This window comes from Penicillium mononematosum (assembly GCF_028829835.1).
Source record: "Penicillium mononematosum strain IBT 11891 chromosome Unknown utg000002l:1.0-8112719.0:1.0-8118358.0, whole genome shotgun sequence".
Lineage (NCBI taxonomy): Eukaryota > Fungi > Ascomycota > Eurotiomycetes > Eurotiales > Aspergillaceae > Penicillium > Penicillium mononematosum.
Genome location: NW_026643272.1, coordinates 7,585,862 through 7,605,378, shown reverse-complemented (window position 1 = coordinate 7,605,378; position 19,517 = coordinate 7,585,862). Strand labels below are relative to the sequence as shown.

The 19,517-nt window shown below is 47.9% G+C and overlaps 6 protein-coding genes across 6 annotated transcripts; 3 read left to right on the top strand and 3 right to left on the bottom strand.

Moving 5' to 3' along the window:
• Window positions 1-1,746: 1,746 nt before the first annotated feature.
• Window positions 1,747-7,329, bottom strand: N7519_004683 (ankyrin repeat domain-containing protein; the record flags this gene model as incomplete). The annotated part of the gene is made up of 7 exons (XM_057291459.1): window positions 1,747-3,107; window positions 3,128-5,883; window positions 5,931-6,455; window positions 6,515-6,539; window positions 6,603-6,764; window positions 6,821-6,867; window positions 6,926-7,329. The coding sequence occupies 7 exons, from the start codon at window positions 7,327-7,329 to the stop codon at window positions 1,747-1,749; spliced, it is 5,280 nt and encodes a 1,759-aa protein (XP_057152661.1).
• A 1,241-nt stretch (window positions 7,330-8,570) lies between these two features.
• Window positions 8,571-9,656, bottom strand: N7519_004682 (aliphatic nitrilase; the record flags this gene model as incomplete). Its single annotated transcript, XM_057291458.1, has 6 exons — window positions 8,571-8,817; window positions 8,874-8,916; window positions 8,978-9,227; window positions 9,302-9,413; window positions 9,471-9,502; window positions 9,573-9,656. The coding sequence occupies 6 exons, from the start codon at window positions 9,654-9,656 to the stop codon at window positions 8,571-8,573; spliced, it is 768 nt and encodes a 255-aa protein (XP_057152660.1).
• Window positions 9,657-10,918: 1,262 nt separating this feature from the next.
• N7519_004681 (GNAT family N-acetyltransferase) lies at window positions 10,919-11,398 on the top strand (the record flags this gene model as incomplete). The annotated part of the gene is made up of 1 exon (XM_057291457.1): window positions 10,919-11,398. The coding sequence occupies one exon, from the start codon at window positions 10,919-10,921 to the stop codon at window positions 11,396-11,398; it is 480 nt and encodes a 159-aa protein (XP_057152659.1).
• Window positions 11,399-11,770: 372 nt separating this feature from the next.
• N7519_004680 (uncharacterized protein) lies at window positions 11,771-12,245 on the top strand (the record flags this gene model as incomplete). Its single annotated transcript, XM_057291456.1, has 2 exons — window positions 11,771-12,104; window positions 12,160-12,245. Coding segments are annotated over 2 exons (420 nt in total), but the record flags the coding sequence as incomplete, so codon positions are not given.
• A 678-nt stretch (window positions 12,246-12,923) lies between these two features.
• Window positions 12,924-15,633, top strand: N7519_004679 (fungal specific transcription factor domain-containing protein; the record flags this gene model as incomplete). The annotated part of the gene is made up of 10 exons (XM_057291455.1): window positions 12,924-12,998; window positions 13,314-13,430; window positions 13,490-13,505; window positions 13,555-13,773; window positions 13,840-14,105; window positions 14,154-14,168; window positions 14,196-14,441; window positions 14,521-15,005; window positions 15,084-15,372; window positions 15,424-15,633. 10 exons carry the CDS (start codon window positions 12,924-12,926, stop codon window positions 15,631-15,633), a joined length of 1,938 nt encoding a protein of 645 aa, XP_057152657.1.
• An 86-nt stretch (window positions 15,634-15,719) lies between these two features.
• N7519_004678 (uncharacterized protein) lies at window positions 15,720-19,262 on the bottom strand (the record flags this gene model as incomplete). The annotated part of the gene is made up of 6 exons (XM_057291454.1): window positions 15,720-16,604; window positions 16,675-16,783; window positions 16,929-18,617; window positions 18,703-18,982; window positions 19,045-19,125; window positions 19,193-19,262. Coding segments are annotated over 6 exons (3,114 nt in total), but the record flags the coding sequence as incomplete, so codon positions are not given.
• Window positions 19,263-19,517: the final 255 nt, after the last annotated feature.

Sequence of the window (19,517 nt, the reverse complement as noted above, 5' to 3'; positions counted from 1 at the left end):
GCCACCTCCAAAACTGGAGATGCAGGTATTTGTATGGGAGGAAAAGCCTCATTTTTACGGTGAATGGTACAATACACTGTAAATGGATGCCTAAAAGCGGTCTAAAATCCAGGCCAAATCCAGGCATTAAGGCACCAATCCCGGGTTTTGAACCCTGAGCGCTATACACCTTCGTACTCTAGCTAAACCTGGGATTTCTAACTAGTGGATATCTCACTAAATTGTATATCCGTAGTCATTATCTGGAAGTACTCTAACTACACTATGCCTACGACTTAGAAAACCTTTAGACTCTAGGCTTTAGGTTGTTACAATGGAGACCGTAGGCAGAGCTTTCTTCTGATCAAAGAGCTGGAATCCTCAGCGCTGAAGATTGGCCTGCACATTTACCTGATTTAAGGGTATAATCTATAGAACCTTTATTAAAAGAAGGTAATTAAATATTATTATCTATAAAATAATAATTAGATATAATATTAATATTTTCCGGTATAGCGTTAGGGAATAATATTAGTAGGTTAAGTTTATATAAAAAATCTAAAAATACGAGTGAACTAGTCACTATTTAGAATAAGTTAAGTAATTAAGAAAAAAAGTGATAGTATATATACACTCGGAAGGATTGTTAGATATAGATATCTTTTAACGACTTAAACTAAAAAACGGTATACCGGATAGATAGACTGCGGCAAATTGCGGATATTGGATATGAGTTGATATTCATATCCGCAAAATATCCGCATTACGTAAGTAATTTATAGTCTTGGCAGTATTAATTATGTTAATATTGGTAATTATTAACTAAACTGATGAAACTTTTGTATTTACTTAATTTTTTAGTAGTAATAGACTATAAATAATATATTTGCTTAATAAAAGTTATAAATTAATAAAGTTATTTTATGTAATTTATTTTTGATGTTCCCGGCTTAAATATGGCATTCTGACCTACTACAAAAATATATATCTTCACATTTAGTATCTAAAAATCTTCTATATCTCTATTAACCTAATATTTAATACTAATAAATGTTTCTCTTATATTAATAGGCTTTACATTTTAAAACGTAAAATTACCTAATATATTAAGGAGAATACAGATAAAGAACAAATTTTTAATACAAAAAATACCTTACATTGATACACTAGTGCGGATATCCACAAATTATCCGCAAGCCTCTTGCGGATAAAATTTTGCGGATATGCCGCAGTCTACGGATAGATGGCCAAGTATACTATATATATATCGTCCTGTATTTCGACCGAATCGAATAAGAGGTTGATATATGGTCATACACTCTATCTGCTTAAGGATAGTATCTCGAGTTTACTATCCGCTTAATAGGTTTTTATATAAGGAAGTTTTCCACATTGTCTGGCCGTGTAGATGGCGAAGAGACGTCCTCATCTGCAGACACCGACTTCGTCCACGGGTGGACCCGTGAGAGACCTACAAAGAGAGATCATGATGGAGAGGATGGGGATTATGGGAATTGATATGGACTTTGAGAATTAGGGAGAGAATTGGAATAGCTGTTGCACTGATTCTGGTACTATTGTTCGCCTCGTAGTGATGTAACTCGACGGATAACAGATTAATGCTCGAAACATGTATGTTTCAGTCATGAACCATTTCCCGGTCAAGGAAAGTCACAAGGTGATGATATAGGCACGTTCCAGTCCTTGGCTAACTGCGCTCGGTGAATTGCGTTGCACTTTCTCAATTTTATATAAGTCCCGGCATCCTCAAACTCCTCGAATCTTATCCCAGACATCTTCGAAACCCTCAAAGCTTGGAACGTGATTCACCTGCAGTTGATCCAAGACACCTTCGACAGAAGCCCCTTTTTCAACCAGCATCCTAGCAATCTTCAAATATTCTTCATGATCGTCTGCCCGGTGTTCATCATCTTGACCGTCCTTGTCGCAAGGATACCATGCCAGTGGATCTAACGCTATGTGAAGAGAGGTCGGTCCACGAATTCTTCCATCAGACCCTTTGAAGCATCCCGTGTTTGCATTGACATCCGCACCATGCTTCAAAAGAAGCTCAACCATGTCGATGTTACCCCGCATGACGGCCAAATGGAGAGGATGAGCGTTCCATTCTTCCCCATCAAGGTTGGAACCCGTATAGGATTCCTCGTGATACCGTGCTATAGAAGCGCAGACGTTAGCCCCTGCAGCAATTAGCCTCTCAGCTACTGCAACTTGATTCCATTCGGATGCGACATGCAGTGGACGCCATCCGCAGCTGTCAGCCCTTTCAATATCAACGTTGCATTCCAGCAAGAATGACACTGCCTCTGTCATCCCGCGAGCAGATGCGTGATAGAGAAGTGATGGGTGATATCCATAAAATGTGACACAAGAGTTGAAATCCTGCTCGAGTTTGAGAAGATGCAGAAACATGGTGTCGTTCTCATTCATCAAAGCGCCCCAAAGCATCGTGTTTTCGTACTCATTCCTTAGGCTTGATATCTCCTGACAAATTTCTGCGTCTTGGAGGGAGGCTCTAGCCTCGACAGAGCGATAGGGATGGTGATCGGAAGTATGTTGCACCATATTCATCGGCAGAAGTTGCTCTACTGTATCATGATAACGTGGCCAGTGCAGTCTATCCCCATAACCCGAGTCATACAGCGAGAATGCCGCAGAATGGATGGGAAAGAAGCCATCTGCATCCGGTATATCTGCATGAGCACCATGGGAGATCAAGCTGGTGACCAAATCGACGTTCCCTCTATCTGCGGCGATGTGCAACAATGTCTGGTCATTTGCGTACTTGTAGTCTAGCTTCTCGGCGCGTTTCAATGCCAGGCATATGCAGTCGAAAACCTCTTTGGTGCTCAGCTGGCCCCGATACTCCAAATGCTGGGTCCAATGCCCCGTTTTTGGCGAGGTTGAGGCATGCGCTATTAGGCAACACAGTGAGTCCGTATTGTTGGCTGCCGCAGCCGCCAAGATTGGATCAAGTCTATTCCCAAAAGAATAGAAGCAATCAGCACCAAATTCCAATAGAGTGGCCGTAACGAGAGCAATCGGAATCTTCTCAGCTACCAGAATAAGAGGAGTTGTATTTGCCTCCGAGTCATAAAAGTTAACGTCTGCCCCGCCGACACCAAACTAGTCAGAATTCGCTGGGAGGCCTGCGCAATCTCGTGCGGAAGTTCTCTGTTTTGAAGTCGTGCCTTTGCTCTTGCCTGCTTAAAGAAGTACTTAAATTTAGGAAGAATAACTTTCCTCCTAGGCGAAGAAAGCAAAGAAGAAGGTTCGGCGAAAAGTCGGTCGTCAATGCTGTTCACTAATTCCAAAACAGAATCATCACCTGGTGACACCCCACTCCCAATAAGGGTCTCCACGATCTGGCATTCAAGGTCCCGGACTGCATCCATCAGAGTAGGTCGAAAACTTGGGCTAGTGGGGGGCTGCGCGCCCAAGGCCATCAAGAGACGAGCTATACTCCAAGCTGTCCGCCTCAATGCACTAGCCAATGGCGTGTATAATTGAATGTCTTCTTCGTCTACTTTGTATGAAGACCCCCAAATAGTATATTGGCACGTTTGCTGGGACAGTAATGAGGTGACGGCCTCTTCTGATAACCCTTGGAGCAGTAGACGAAGAGCTTCTCCCACCTCTTCCACATCCCAGCTCGGGTCCACGGATTCCATCATGGTATGGATTGGAGTCCGCCCGCTGCTGTCGACAGTATCGATCTTAGACCCAGCTGCCATCAGCAGTTCGATGCATCCCACATTGCGACGCATTGCTGCCATGTGCAATCCAGTCTTTCCTTCTTCATCCTGGAACCCGAGGTCGGCCCCCTTTGAAAGTAACATGCGAGCCATTTCAGTTGCCGAGTTCCTATTTTCCGGCTCCTCGTTGTCACCACCAGCAAGGAAAACGGCTAAAGTCAGGCAATTCCGCCATCCACTTTCGTTGAGAATCCACATATACGACAACTGGTTGACATCTGCACCACCTTCAATCACAGCCTGTGCTGTCTCGACAAATCCGTTATACACAGCGATGGCCAGGGCTGTCCGTTGACGCCCATCTAGGATATCAGGCTGTGCCCCTTTAGATAACAAAAGCAATGCGAGTCGTGGATCTTGTTGACCAGCAGCTGCATGCAAAGGTGTTTTGCCGTAATACAAACTATCCACCTGAGCATGGTCACTGTCCAGGATTACTTTCGCGGTTTCCAAGTTCCCGAGGTCGATAGCAGTGTGTAATGCTGACTCGTTCAATTCAGTCGGTAGTCCTTCGGCACCCTTTTCCAGCAGGACTTGTACAAAACGCGGGTCTCTCTGGTGCGCGGCGACGTTCAACAGCGATCCCTTTTCGGAAACGTAATTCACGTCTGCACCAAGTTCGATGAACAGTTTAGCCGCCTGGAAATCCGCATCCTGGATGGCGGAGACAAGTAGAATTGACTTCCACGTTGATGGATCTTCCTTTGTCAATTCATTCTTGAAGTAACTGCTCGGGTCCTCCTGGACGTATGTGTCTCCGGCAATCAACTGCACCGCGCGGCCATGATATCCGCTTTTTTGTGACTTGATCGTGTTTCGCCACGTGCACTGAGCAACAGGAACTTTGAAGCTCTCCCTGGACCAGAACCTCCGGAAATCCTTCTCTTCGGTGGAACCAGTTTCTTCAAAGTGAGCCACTAGCAAGTCGAATATCAAAGCATTCTTGCTCTCGGCTGCTATTTGCATCGGGGAAATGCTCTCTGGTGTATTCAATTGTCTCACATCATCGACGCTGAGGGTCCGAATATCAGCCTTGGTAACGCGCGACAACTGCGTTTGATGATGCTGCACAAGCTCCAACACCACCTCGGTTTGACCGCGAGATATAGCCCAGTGTAATGCTGTCCAACCATATTTGCTACGCTTCGTGTATTTTGCGTGCGCAGATAGTAGGAGACGGACAATGTCCAAGCTTCCAGTGAATGACGCCCAGAAAAGAGGGGTCCAATCTTGATCATCTGTAGCATCGATATCCGCTCCACTTGTCACGAGGATTTCGGTCGAGGAAAAATGACCGTTTGCGCAAGAGTAGTGGAGAGGTGTCCAGCCATGAGTATCTGCTAGAGATGTACTGAGTCCTGATTCGACCAGAGACCTGATGGCTCCCGTAAGATTCCAATAAGCTGCAACATGCAATGCGGTCTGATTTTGAGGGATTGAATCAAAAAGAGAGTCTAGGAGATCGGGTTCGAGCTCATTGCGGAAGTGTAATGCTTGAACGGCTGCATTCAGGAGTCTCTCGTTGGAAATGAAAAACTGGACCAGTGAGCTTAGATCTTCTTCCACATTTTCTATTTCATTGAGATGCTGAGCCCAATGCCGTGAGGCATAATCCAGAAACAGCATTTCATGGAAGCGGCGAGACATCTGCACACGACTTGTGCATGGCCCTTCCCTGAACGGACTGAGACACATATAGCGCAGGCATGTCTCTGCGATGTCGGTCTCCATGTCATGCGGTAATAGCACCGTGGATCCGAAAAAGCCGTAAGCAGTCGCATGGACCATTGCAACGGTCTTGTCATCGTGTAGCACCACTAGACCAACACACGATCGAAGGAGAAGATCAGGGCTGACGAAATTATCCTCTTCAATATAATCCTCGTCACTTTCGACAGCAAAAGCATGAATTACTTCATCAATTTTCAGACGTCTCTTCGCAAAGACAACCCATCCAATAAATCGCCGAGCAAGTTCCCTCCTTGCCATTGGTTGCGTATCGATTCGCTGTAGAGTTGATTGATACACTTGGTCCAACCCCGTCGACTTTTTTTCGAGAGCCTTTTGCATATGGCGGACAGTGGTGAGATCCAAGATCTCATCCAGAATAAGCTTGGTATGTAAAAACCTAGTATCTGGTCAGTGCTGTACCAATGTACCAGTGAGAGTTCGTACATATTCCCCGATTTTTCTGTGATTTTTCCAATCAGCTTCTGTGCCCCCCGAGGAAGCTCGTTCTCTTTGAAACGGGAGTCGATGTAGATCTTCAAATCTTCAAATTGCGAACATATCTCCATCTTGGTTGCAGAATCCATAGCCTTCCTGATGTGGCCAAGGTCTCGGCTCGTTACCATTACTCTGCATCCATTTTCGACAAATAAAGACAGGTAAGCGAGCAAACCATCTGCTCCAGGCACCTCATCTAGCCCGTCAACTAGAAGATAGGTCGACTTCAGCTCACAGGCCGCTGCAAATGATTCAGCGAGTCCTGCAGGCTCACGCTGCTTCATTGGGTCCATGAAGAGACGTTTCATTGCGAGAAGCACTCTTTCATCTCCTTGCTCAATTACCTGTCGGATCATGCATTGCAGGATTGCTGTGAGACTTTGTTGTTCCCGGGATGAGAACTGACAGAATGCATATACCACGGAGCTTGTAGTCTCTGATCTCTTATCCGATAGGTGCCCAATAGTCATGGAGCTGGCTGCCTGCGTTAGACATTGCAAAGCCATGAGTGGGAGGTTTCGAGTAGCACGTACGAAAGTAGCGACTTGCCCACACCAGCTATTATCGGTTAGTAAATCCTTGAGCAGTTACAAGTAATCCTCAGAAGGAATTGTTTCGTACGGGCTCCGTAGCACCAGAGCAGTGACGGGGCTCCGGTGCGCCAGTTCTCCAAGTTTTGAGAACTCAAAAACCATTTCCCAGTCCCAGGACAAGCATTTGGTCTGGAGCGTAAAAGGTTATCTGATGCCGGAAAAAGCGAGTAAAGATGCTGCCTAATTTGCTCTAAAGTTTGAATTAGAGCTAGTTATTGTGAGGACTCATGCCATTTGAAGGACTACCTTGGTCGATCGTTGCGACCTTCTTGAAGGTAGCACTGGCAACGGACCTGCTGCAGGTTAGTCCTGCTTTCCAAGTGGTTGTAGAGATGAGATGGGTCTTCGAACATGATATTTGTTGAAAGAAAATCGGCAAAAAGAGACCGGTAGCGATGCAAGAGATCAATATATTTTTTGACCTCTTTTTCTTGAAACGGCCATACGAGACGGCGTAGCCGTTTGTCGAGATCGAGGTGAAGGACCGACAAGTGGTGGCGGCATTCTTGTAGAGCTTCTTCATTGAGCGAGGATGGACATAAGGGCAATTCTAAACCGGTAGATTCTGCCTCTTGTATAGCCTTTTCCACACGAAAAAGCACATCTGTGAGCGCTGAGACCTCCTGGAGATAGAGCTTTTGCGTTTTGGGGGCAGATTTGATGTCTGACACGTAGCTGTAGCTGAGCTTGGTAATTTGTCCTGCAATCTGGACAAGGCCAGCAATACTGGCGACTAGCCCCACTACCTCTGCCATAGTCTCTTTTCTTCTTTAGATGGGGTTGGAAAGGCCGTGAAGAAATAGTGAAGAATGCGATGTTGTTTGCGATGTTTCAGGTGCGGGGCGTCTCGAGCAGAATGGGGCCCAATCAAGCATAGTGCGGGGTATGACAGTCATCAGGGCCACCTGAGGCTTTCTCTGCCAACGTCTTGTCCCCTTCCGTTTCCATATATAGCTATGGAGGTGTTTAAGGTACCGTCTCCAGGGATTGTTCAAGGGCCCCAAAGTCGGGACTTGGCTAATGAGACTGATATCCAGGAACTAATATCAAGAACCTTGGAAGTTACTGTGGCATTGATTTGCCCCGTCCTTTTATCTGCTATATAGGTATAGGTACATATTATATGACTTAAAACCTTGGAAGTATCGAAGGCCCCTCGGAGTTTAGAATTTGTCACGGTAGGTAAAGATCTCCATATATTAACCTTAACCTAGCTAAATATAAATATAGGCTTGCTCCTATATCGCAATCTATCGGGCTTCGGGGCTTGGATGGCGCAGCACAGCAGAGTAAGCCAATTAAGCATCTTCTTACTATTAGTACAAGGGTCCGAAGACCGAGCCGCTCCGGACCTTGATCCTTTATTTAAAGGTGTTGAAGGCTACGATACTGAAGCAGATACACCAGCAGATACTAGCATCGGGGAAAATAAGGCCAGAAGAAACTGATAATAGGCTGCATATAAAACCTACATGAACAAAGAGAATGGCAAACTAAGGAAAGAGTCTTGCGGAAGCTCAGAGTGACATCACAACGTCGATTCGGTGAACTCTGTATAGTGGGATATATTTTCTCCTATGATCTCTGAGTGCGTACTACGTCTTACAGACCATTTTCCCGGAATTGACTCAATCTGCTCCGTCTGTCACGTTCTCGTAATCGGTTGTCACAAAACATACATTATATAGTAACATACAGCGTTCAAACTACGCCAGCCAAATGCAGGTAACGCGTGCAGGAACAGCTAGTATTCCCACGTACCAGTCAAAAATTCCATAAACTATAGTGGAATCGACCAGGACAAGGAACAAGCTAGTCGGTGGCCGTGATTCATGATATCATTGTGGCTGTCAAAAGGGTTGTATCAATCCATAAACTCTGTATGCCACAGGGCCGATAAAGCCGCCCGGGACAGTCCCTCACGTTCACGAGGATGGAAAGAACCAGATTCTCTTAGGGTAATATGTTATAGCCGCAGTGGAAATTCAGGGCGGGGTCACTCTGAACGAATAGAATTCACAACCATCTTCACTTTATCATCGATGGTCAACGAGAGAAGGTCAGGGCGACTGTAGTGGCCACACGCATCCGCAAAGCACCGTGACGCTATTATCATGGACTTGTCAAGGTCGGCGTACACAAGTCCTTCCTCCGTCGGCGGGAGATCTTCGGTCAACTTAAGGCCGTCTGGTCCAAATACAGCGCTATTGCCACCCCGGGACTTCCAAAGAGCAAGGGACCACCTTGCATGAGATCAATCCCTTTCTGACTGAGCACTGTGGTTGTATGGAGGACAAACGTTTGCGATTCCATTGCGTAAGTCTGTGCCATGGTGCGGCATCCTAGGCCCAGATGTAAGCTTTTGTTGTGTCGTCAAAGCGCAGATGAGTTGAAGCAACTAACCCTCTTGAGTCAATGACCACAGTTCTTCACCACTATGCGGGAAGATGGCAGGCCAGGCAGCAATATGGAACTCCTCCCTTTGGCTGAAGGTATTAAACTTCAACAGCGGTTGCAGGTGCTCCCAACAGGCGAGACTTCCCACTCTTCCGATGTGAGTATTCGCGACATTTTTCAAGCTGTCTCCATTACCATCACCAAAGGTGGTACGCTCTACATGGGTAGGCTTGACCTTGCGGCGCGTAAAGGCGATCTCTCCTCAGCAGTAATGAGGGACTGGCTGATGTACAGCGAGTGATTGTCATTCTCCGAGAAGCCCAGACACACCGCGATACCATGCTCTCGGGCACAGTTTTGTATACATTTCATCTCAGGAGAATCGACGCGGAGAGAATTCTCGATGTATCGAACCGACAACGTGAGATCTACCGGGCGACTCCTGGAAAGAAAAATTCAGTCGGCAGCCTGTATCCCCCAGTGTCCACGGTGAACTTACCAGATCCAAGTGGGATACCCGGGAATAAAAACCTCGGGGAAAAGAAATCAGCTGGGCACCTTTCTGAGCCGCCTGCGCAATATATTTGCATGTTTTGTTCACCGTACCCTGGAGGTCAAGCCATTCAGGTTCAAGCTGGGTGACAGCAACTCGGACCACGCTTTTCTTCGTTTCTTCAGTAGTCATTTTTCGCAACCACGAAGTTTAGGTTTCTCGCGGGAGTCCGGAATAGACCCTTCTTTACCCCTGACGTCCTACTTATAAGTCCGAGGTTGGCCGTCGAGTCACTCAGTGCGGTTCATTCAGTCTCCGCGTCAGGCTTACCCGGAATGATTGAGGGGCTTGATAGTAGTAGCCGAGCTGAGGTAAGAATAGACGATGATTTGCCAGAATATCAAGGGGACACAAGTCTGAGGGCGGCGGAATTCCGTACTATGATGCCTGTGTTCTTCCTGTAAACATATCTATTTTGAGAAAAAGGTCATGCAATCCGAAATTGGACGATCTGCCGAGGACCCCGGACCAACGTTTCTGTCTTTCAGAGGTATCCATCCAATGGATTGGCGTGTTCGGAGGTGTACTCCACTGATGACCCTCCTTGGATTTCTTGGCGGAATATGCTTCTACCTTGGGGTAGATCAAGTTCGGGATTTAGGTCTGTCTGTCCGTCTTGTTTCTGGAGCATAACCAGACGTACTTGATTATCTATGTTGTAGTCAGGGAATTTCGCCTAGCAGCTAGGAGTAACCTTCCAAGTTTGGAAACTAATAGTAATTACTAATAGTGTGGGAGTTACTAGTAAAAAGCTCCTAGCAAAAGGCAAGGCGTAATCTATCGGTTACCTGACAGCCTCTGTGTAACTCGAATGTATTATGCGCACTATCTTTATATATACTAAAGAAGAATACGAATAGGAGATACCGGGTTACAGCTCGGGGATACCCAAAAAAAAAGAGTTCCGACCTGCCTGTACCCGGAACCACGCTAAGCCTTACTAGGTTATTTTAAAAACAACCCCTGCCTAGCCGCGTCGCGGTCCATACCGTATTGCCTTCATGGTCCAATGAGTCATTGTAAAATACTGTAAACCTCCATAGCGGGGAAGATATGGCGAGCTTGATTGACGCCCATACCCTTTCCTTTCTTTATTATCTTCCACAGCCTTTACATTTATCTACGTACCTTTACGTGAGAAAGGCTGTGTGTGCTATTGCTGCAGAAGACTGACACCGGTAGGCACACATGGTTCTTAGGTTTTCCTGTGGCTCTTGCTCTCTCCTGTCTCTTCTACTACCTAGAGTCTGGCCTCAAATACTACCACCCACCCAAGCTAACGCCGACGTCTAGGGTTTTCACTATACGCTCCCTTACTGCCGTTACCCGCATTTGCCCTATAGGCTCATACTTGGGTTTACCGCAATCTCGCTCTCCGATATTCAACCACACGAATGATCGAGCTTCGAAATATTGGTCCCGACGAATGGGAGATATGGAAAGATCAAAGACTAGCTGCGCTTAGAAACGCACCCTATGCGTTCTCATCAAAACTCACTGAATGGGAAAATGTGCCTGAGCAACGGTGGCGCGACCGGCTTAGCATACGTGGCGGCTACCAAGTGGTCGCTTCTCTCCAAGGCACGATAGTGGGCATGGCCGGGGGGCTTCTACTTAACGAGCCTGAGGTTGCAGAGCTTGTATCTATGTGGGTAGCTCCCGCTGCACGAGGTCGTGGTGTCGGGGACGCACTAGTGGCTGCTGTTGAGGACTGGGCCTACGGTATTGGTGCCACCATTCTTAAACTATCTGTGTTAGAGAATAATTACCCAGCTCGTAAGCTATACTCCCGGAATGGGTTTGTCGACGTTGAGCTTGAAAGCGGTGATATGGAGATTGGCTGTGAGAGGGTTATGTTAAAGAAAAAGCCATAGGTTTAGCCTAGAGTCTGTCTGACATCATGTGAGGACGTGATCAATATGATAAAGGTTAAGGTATATAGTTCAAAAAAGAAAAAAAAAAGAAAAGAAAACCCAACATTGCTTACATGTCGCAGGCATCGCCTGAAAAGTCGTAGCTTGAGCAAATCTCCTCAAAGTACAACGAGGGTTAGCGAGCTGATTCTAGTTTCTAATAGATTCTAGTTTCCTAGGTTTATTTTAGACTCGGGTTGGGCGCTAACACCTATTTCCCCTCCCATACACTAATGATGTCATCCACGTCATAGTATAGGATCGAAGTATATATAGCCAAGATATTTCTGGGCACTGAACTAGCCACAGATTCATTCTGCGAACCCAACTACAATGTCTTTCACCCATAAAGAACCCGAAGTTCTGCCAGGAAACACCGCGCCACAAGTACCTCAGCAAGATCGCACGTCCCAGAGTCTTTCCCAGCGTGTCTCCCAGCCTGAGAACTCCGAGAATAAGGACTATGCAGTGAATTCAGGGAGTGCCGAGAACCAAGAGAATCCTGAGAAGACCGTGGACCAAGGCCGTCGCGGCACTGCTGCGATCATGGAGGACCACCACGTCAGCAAAGAAGCACTGAAGGGTCCTCAAGGTCAACCGCCGCACACGGCAGAAGAATTCAAGAATGAAAGGGAGACTGGCAAAGCCGCCGACGGATCGTACTCTGGTAAGTTTTAACTAAGATAATTTGTCCGCTTTGGACAACGCTAATAAGACTACAGGTGATTCGACTGAAGCTAAGGGCAAGCAAGGTACCATGGAGAAGATAAAGGAGAGGCTTGCGCACCCGTTACATGGCAAGAAATCTGGGTAGATTTGGTTCACATTGTATGCGATCATCGGATTAGGAAAGGGAGGGGTGGTGACTCCGATAGGAGGCTGACGATGTTGAAACATATATATCTCGAGTTATTGTCATGACGCTTGCGGTGGAAATATAGTGTATTATACCAACTAAACTTTCTAAATAATCGGTATATCCCCACTATATTGACGTTATGGTTCACAATATACATAGAAAAGCTCACTAAAACCAGCGAAGTGCTATAAAGTAAGCGATAAATCGAGATAAAAGCTTGAGAGCCTTGGAAGTTACTCTGACATTGATTTGCCCGGTCTTTTTATCTGATACATATGTATAGGTACATATTATATGACTTAAAACCTTCGAAGTATCGAAGGCCCCTCGGGGCCCGCGGGCCCCGAGGATGCATGCAATTAGCTTACAATTTGTCACAGTAGGTAAAGATCTCCATATATTAACCTTGATCTAGCTAAAGATAAATATAGGCTAGCTCCTATCTCGCAATCTATCGGGCTTCGGGGCTTGGATGGCGCAGCACAGCAGAGTAAGCCAGCTAAGCATCTTCTTACTATTAGTACAAGAGTCCGGAGACCGAGTCGCTCCGGACCTTCATCCTTTATTCAAAGGCCAACACCGAATTTCTTCCTCTTCCCTCATATTTATCGCCCATAATGAATCATAATGAAGTCCGAGTCTCCGAGGCTAAGACTTGCAAGTCCTGCGACCAATGCAGGAGCCGGAAAGTCCGCTGCATCAGTACGTTATCTTTAACTCACTATCCTTTTCTTGAATGACGTCCAAGGTGTAATTGTCTCTATCCCTTAGTGCTTCCCGGACAATATTCACGATGTGCACACTGCATTGTAAGATGGTGATCATTCTAACATCCACATCGGCCATTTCTAATATTGCAATCCGTGGCGTGTCTATCTAGAAGCGGAATGAGACCTGCCATTTCACCCAGACCAAGCGTAAACCAAGGACAAGTGTCTCTGAAAGCAGCCGTATGTATTCGCCTGAAATCTCATTTATCTCTGTTTATGTCTAAATCCTAAAAAAAAATTTTGCTAGACCCCCCCAAATGAGAAGATCCGTGTTCGACCCATCGTTTCACCGGTATTTCTGGACCAGATGTTGGAAAATCACGGTAGTAGTGGGATACTTCGGGATAGCTTTGCCTTGCTGAGGGTCAGTCACGAAACTCCTGATTATTTTCAAGATGATCTTAACCTAAGTACCTTACCTAGGCACCCGAACATGACGGTATGATACACTTCTCCTTGTATCACAACGCCTGACAATTCTATTCAAGTGACTAGTTCCAGCCTTGCCTTTTTCTCCGAGCCTCGAATCCACTCCTTGTCACAACGATTAGGGAATGACCGGCTCAATGAGCTGGTCGAGACCATCGAATCTGTCATCCGATCACGGCTTCTCGCCCAGGGCCCGTCCTCTATATCGCTCATCACTTTCAGAAAGCCGCCTGACATTGAGCAAGTCCCGCTAGATGAGGTCAAGTTATATGTCGATTGTGAGTTGATTTCGCATTTCATTTCATTTGGTGCCTTGTTGACAAACTGGTATTTTGAATATATAGCTTACTTCCAGCAACTGCACCCGATTTACCCCTTCCTCGATCGCAAGGAGTTTGAGGAAAAGGTATTCGGGCCCAACCGGTCTGAAATCCTGAGTTCCAGCTGTGCATTTTCAGCTTTGTATCACACTGTCCTGGCTCTGGGATGCCAGTATCATGAAGGCGGAACGTTTGATCCAGGGAATGGCAGAGTGTGGAAGCTTTTCCAGGTGTCTTTGGGTCTTGTGTCGGATATGTTAATACCGAGGGAAGCCTTGATGAGTCTTCAAGTATGTTATTTATGGCGATGAGTTTTGGATTTGACTAACAAGAACTAGGCACTGGTTGCCATGGTATGTGGGCGATAACCATAACCTTAGATTGCAGACCGACGTGAAGGCGCTAATCCGTTGAGTGGTAACGTTCAGTCTATATTCGCCATGAATACCTGCTGTCTTCAAATCGAAGAAGTCTTGCTCATGGAGGCCGCCCGAATGGCCCAAGGCCTCGGATACCACCGAGCACTGGGCAACGGGGACCAGCGACATAAATCCACCTGCCACAGGACTTTCTGGGTAATATACTGCATGGAGAAACATATGTGTTTCCAGTGCCAAAAAGGCTCGGTAAGTGACTCGAACTTTATAACGTCTTTCTTCTCTCCTGGCCTTGACATGGCCCAGACTGGCATTGACATTAAAGCAGATGATCCCAGACCACGATATCGGGTGTCCCATCCCCGACGTCCCGGAATCCGTCTTTGGAGAGTACAACTCCTTTTTGTCGGCCATCGGCTTCGGGCGAATTCTCTCGCAGGCATATACGTCTCTCTTCTCGGTGAGTGCCGCAATCCAGACCACCCAAGCGTACCACATCGCGATCGAGGAGATTGAGACTCGGTTGGAACGATGGCGAACGGCAGTGCCGATGGAATTGCGACCCGGTATGCTGTGTCATGAATCGAATATGCCTTCTTCATCCTTCCGGGAACCGAGCTTCAAGATGATCGTACTCCAGACCAACTTCTCCTATTACGGGTTGATCATCGCGCTGGCGAGACTCAAAATGCAAATAGGTCGACAAGACCAGCCCCAAAAACAGGAAGAGACCAAGCGACTGTTGATGGATACAGCAAGAGCTGTGGTGGAAGGAAGCAAGAATGTCGACATAGCTGCCCACACGCCGATTTTGTAAGCAGCACCTCTCATTTGGATAGAAGCAGACAGATAATTTTGACGTGTTACAACACAAACTGACCTCTGGGATAGTATTCTAGCTGTTTTACCTCTCGCGGCATTATTCATCCTGTTTGACTTCGTCATCCACAATCCAACGCATCCGGAAACGCGGAACAACCTGTCACTGTTGGACGTAGCAGCCGGTCACTTCAGTTTGTTGGATTACAAGTCTGGAGGGATCGTCCCCGCGTCACTTTTAACTGAATTTGCACATATCGCGCGGCAGTACGTCAAAGACTTTGACAGCCAACAGCAGCAGCAGCAGCAGCCCGGTGAACTGGGCTCGTCGATTGCCGGGTCCATATTGGCTGACACCGAGGTATACTACTGTTTAGAATTTATAATGAGCACCTTGTCTAACCTTGACTAGGTTTCCACGCCATTGAATCAGACGAACAGCAATGGTAGTAACAATATCGAATTGCAGTATAACATGATGGGGCCCTGGGAGGCCAGGGACTATCTGTACTATCCAGTAACACCGGAGACACCCGTGCAAGGCTTACCTGAGAACCCGATGGCATCGTTTAATATCCAGAGCTTGTTTGGGTTTGTGGTTCCGGATCTTGGACAAGATTAGTAGATAAAACCTACGAAGATGGATTCTGCAGCGGTTTATATTCAACAACGACGTATGTAGCTAAAAAATCCACCTGAAATGTCATATTACAAAAAGATGCAAAAAATTGCTAACATCCAATTTAGAACACAGAAAAACAGGACAAAAAGCAATGGCCATCTAGAAAATCTCCGTAACATATCGCTCCTCAGACAACGTCCCCAGCATAGTCTCCAACACGGCCTTGACCCCCCTGGCCATATCCCCAAACCACAGACATAGAATTTCGCATGTTGAGCCCACAGATCCTGGATAGCCTGAGTTTCTGCCTCCAACCGGTGTTGCACATACCGACATCCCTTGGCCAGGTAGTGGTCTGGAGCGCGACTGTACGCCCTCCGGACCTCGACGACGCCCGCGGATTCGAACTCGGACAACTCCTCGTGGTAAAGATCATCCGCATGGGAACTACGACAGCCGAAAAATAACAGCGCCTTTGCGAGTGGTTTGCCCTGTTCCAACCAGGCCATGCGTTCCTGAATAAAGCTGCGGAAGGGGGCAAGGCCGCTTCCCGCGCAGACCATGATAATTGGCTTGCTGGAATGGTCCATCGGGAGATGGAAAGCGTCTTTAGCCGGTCTGGGAGATATGTAGAGAATGGACCCTGATGTTAGCGAGGCTAGATAGTTCGATCCAACGCCCAGATACCGGCCATTTCCGTTCCATGCTGGCTCGTTGACAACGGAGAAGGTGAGAGAGCCATGCGAGGGTTTGAAGGAGGGGGCCATGGAAAGGGAGTACGTGCGGACGCGCAATGGGGGAAGCATAGGGATAAATGTAGAGAGAGGGAGTGCGATGGAGGGGAATTGTTCGAGGAGATCCAAGACTGAGACTCGCTTATTTTTTATGAGTGAGTCGTAGGAATGCTGGAAACGGAGGAGCTCTTGTTTGTCCACATCCGACGGTGCGGACGAGACGAGTGCTTTGAGATTCTGGAGTTTTCTTCAGTTAGCCAAGTGCTTTAGGTTTCGTGTCAGGTTGGTAAGTTTTTTATGGACGTACATTCCGCGTTGCCGGTTGGGACAGCTCTAGATACGAGCTGAACAGGTCGCCCGCCGACACAGGTGTGGCATGGGGAAGGCCGAGCGCGTTGAACGACTTGATCGTGATGCTGTGATTCGGTGCAAGATGGAATCTAGCCAGGACTCTTGAGACCGTGCTGGGCGGATTAACCGGGAGGATATTGAGGTGATCGCCAGGGTGCAGGGTGGTTTCGCCCGGGATATGAAATTCAAGGTGTCGCTTCTCCGGGACACCGGGGCTGGTTGAGAATCCGGACGGCAGTCACCTTGGCCTCGACGAGGTCCTGGTGCAAGCCCACTCGTGTGGGCTTGCTGAGGTGGATTTGGAGCTGGTGTGGGTCGAGTGGTTCGATGTCGCCACTATTAGATGGGAGGAAAGTCTCGCGGAGGGCAGGCAACAGGCTGGTTTCTTCCCACGCTTCGAGATCTGAGAAAAGATCGGTGACGGCGGCATTGCCTGCGCCTCGTGTCGCAAGACGCTTGGCTCCGGCCTTGTGCATCAGGTGGTCGATCAAGATCGGGACGCGATAGAATGTTTTGGTCCAGTCTTGGTGGCCGCAGCCAAAGACTGCGTAGGAGACACCTTGAAGAGACGGAACATTGTCACTTTCCAGCCAGGCAACAAACTTCCTTGCATCGTCCGTGGGCTGCCCGTCGTAGGTGGTTGTTACAATGATCACCGGCTGATCTCTCGGTAGGTTGTCGACGGCACTGTCGAGTGGGGCAAGCTTCTGGTTGGTAAAGCCGCGGGCCATCATGGTTGACGCCAGCCGGTGGGCGAGAGCTTTGCATGTTCCGCTGTTGGAGCCGTAGAAGAAGGAAACCGGCCCCCCTGTCGCTGCCTGCTGCTCGTTCCCGTTCCCGGCAGGATGAGTTGACGATACCAGGCTCGCAGCAGCGCCCTCCGACATCCTCCGCTGGGATAGCCCCGTAGCACTCTGGCCGTGACGCAATGTGGCTCGGACCCGGAAGCCATCCGGCTTGATAGTGAGAGTCTCTTTGATGTGCAGTTTATATGACGGGTCATCTGCCACCAAGTCAAACGTTTGAAGGACCAAGGCAACCACCAGTTGGGCTTCCTGCCAGGCAAAAGCCCTTCCAATGCAGCCCCGTTGACCGTTGCCAAAGGGCTTCCACGAGTTTGGTGGGAGCTTGGAGAAGTTCTCTTCCAGCATGCGCTCCGGGCGGAACTCCCCTGCGTCGGGCCCAAAGACGGCCTGGTCTCGCTGACAGACAGGAAGCAGCACATTGATGGACTGTGTGGGAGTGATCGTCCATTTGCCGCCCAGCAGCTCCGTCTTCTTCGGGTTGACACTGAAGCCCGGAGCGGTAGGCATCAGACGCAGACTCTCCTTCATGATGGCGTCGATGTAGGGAAGCCTTGCAAGATGGTCTATTGTGATCGGGTCTATGCCGGCGACCTCATCAACTTCGTTCCGGGCCCGATCGAGTACGCGTGGGTGTTGCACTAGGTAGTAGAATGTAAACGAGAGCAGGCCGGAGGTAGTCTCATGGCCCGCGATCAGAAAGGTGATGATATTACTGATGATCAAGTCATCGCTCATGCCTTCGCCGGTAACTGGGTCGCGCCCGTTCAGCAGCGTGTTTAGGAGGTCGTCGACCGACTCTAGTTTGTCTCTGCGCTCTTTGATAATGTCGCGGGCCATGCTCCTCATTGCCTCAATGTGCTTGGACATGCGCCGCTGCGCCTTGACGCGTATGGAGTTCGCGATACCCGGAAGTGTGGCCTGTATGTCGGCTTCCTTCAGCACGTACAGCATGGATTGTACGAACGGATGTATAGTCTCGCTGTGGTAAAAACTATTCAGCCGGAAGTCCATCGTGCAGAGGGCGATGGTGTCTAATGTGAGGCGTGTAAAGTCATCACTGATATTGATACTGGTCGAACTTCCCTGGCGGGCCCTGCACCAGCAACAACCAAACCACCCGAGTCAGCGTTCTTTTTCTTCCCTTTTTTGTCTTGAAAACCAAATTTAAGGGTTCCTACCACTTGTAACACAACTGTTGTGCGACATCGTTCATATCATCGAACATGTCTCGGATACGTAGCGGGCCTAAGGCAGGCATCAGAATCCGATGGGCAATACCCCAGCCGCGCTCTCCGTGGTAGGCAGTGAAGAGGCCGTCATTGACCAGCATTCGTAACTTTTCGACTCCAGCGACGACGGCCTTGTGGAAGCGGGTTTCGTCACAGAGCTCATCGACCAGGGCTTGGCTGGTGGCAAATATGAGCTTCTCGCCGTTGATGCTGATTTGGAAGAGGGGTCCTGGTGTGATTGATTAGCGATAGTAACTTATATTCGGCATCAGATAAGACAGTAAAGTGTACCGAATTCATCGGCCATCTTAATAACGGACTGTAGGCCATGGTCGAGGTCGATGTCGAACAGATTTCCCACCACCGGCAGAGCTGAATGATCGGTCAGTAAACAACAACAGTAGGATGAAATGATAGTGCTAGATGTGGGGCTTTTTACGTTTGGGTCCGGGAATGCACTCCCTGTCTTTCATCGCTTTCGACTGGTGGTTGTCCTTTGCAGAGATATTACTTGGTGAAGTGAATTAATGAACTTTGAACTCTTATTAAGGGCTCTGGGATAATCTCACTACTTTATACACGGGCCTTTTGCAACATACCCCTCATATGAATTATCTCATGCCCGACACCGAAGTGGCGTTATTCCAGAGGTCTCTCGGTCTTCGGGGTTCGGTTCATGGAACCGCCAAGGTGTAGACGCTCGGTGGTGCCTCACCGAGATTTATAGACCTACATATGTGCATAAGTAGTAAATATCTATATGT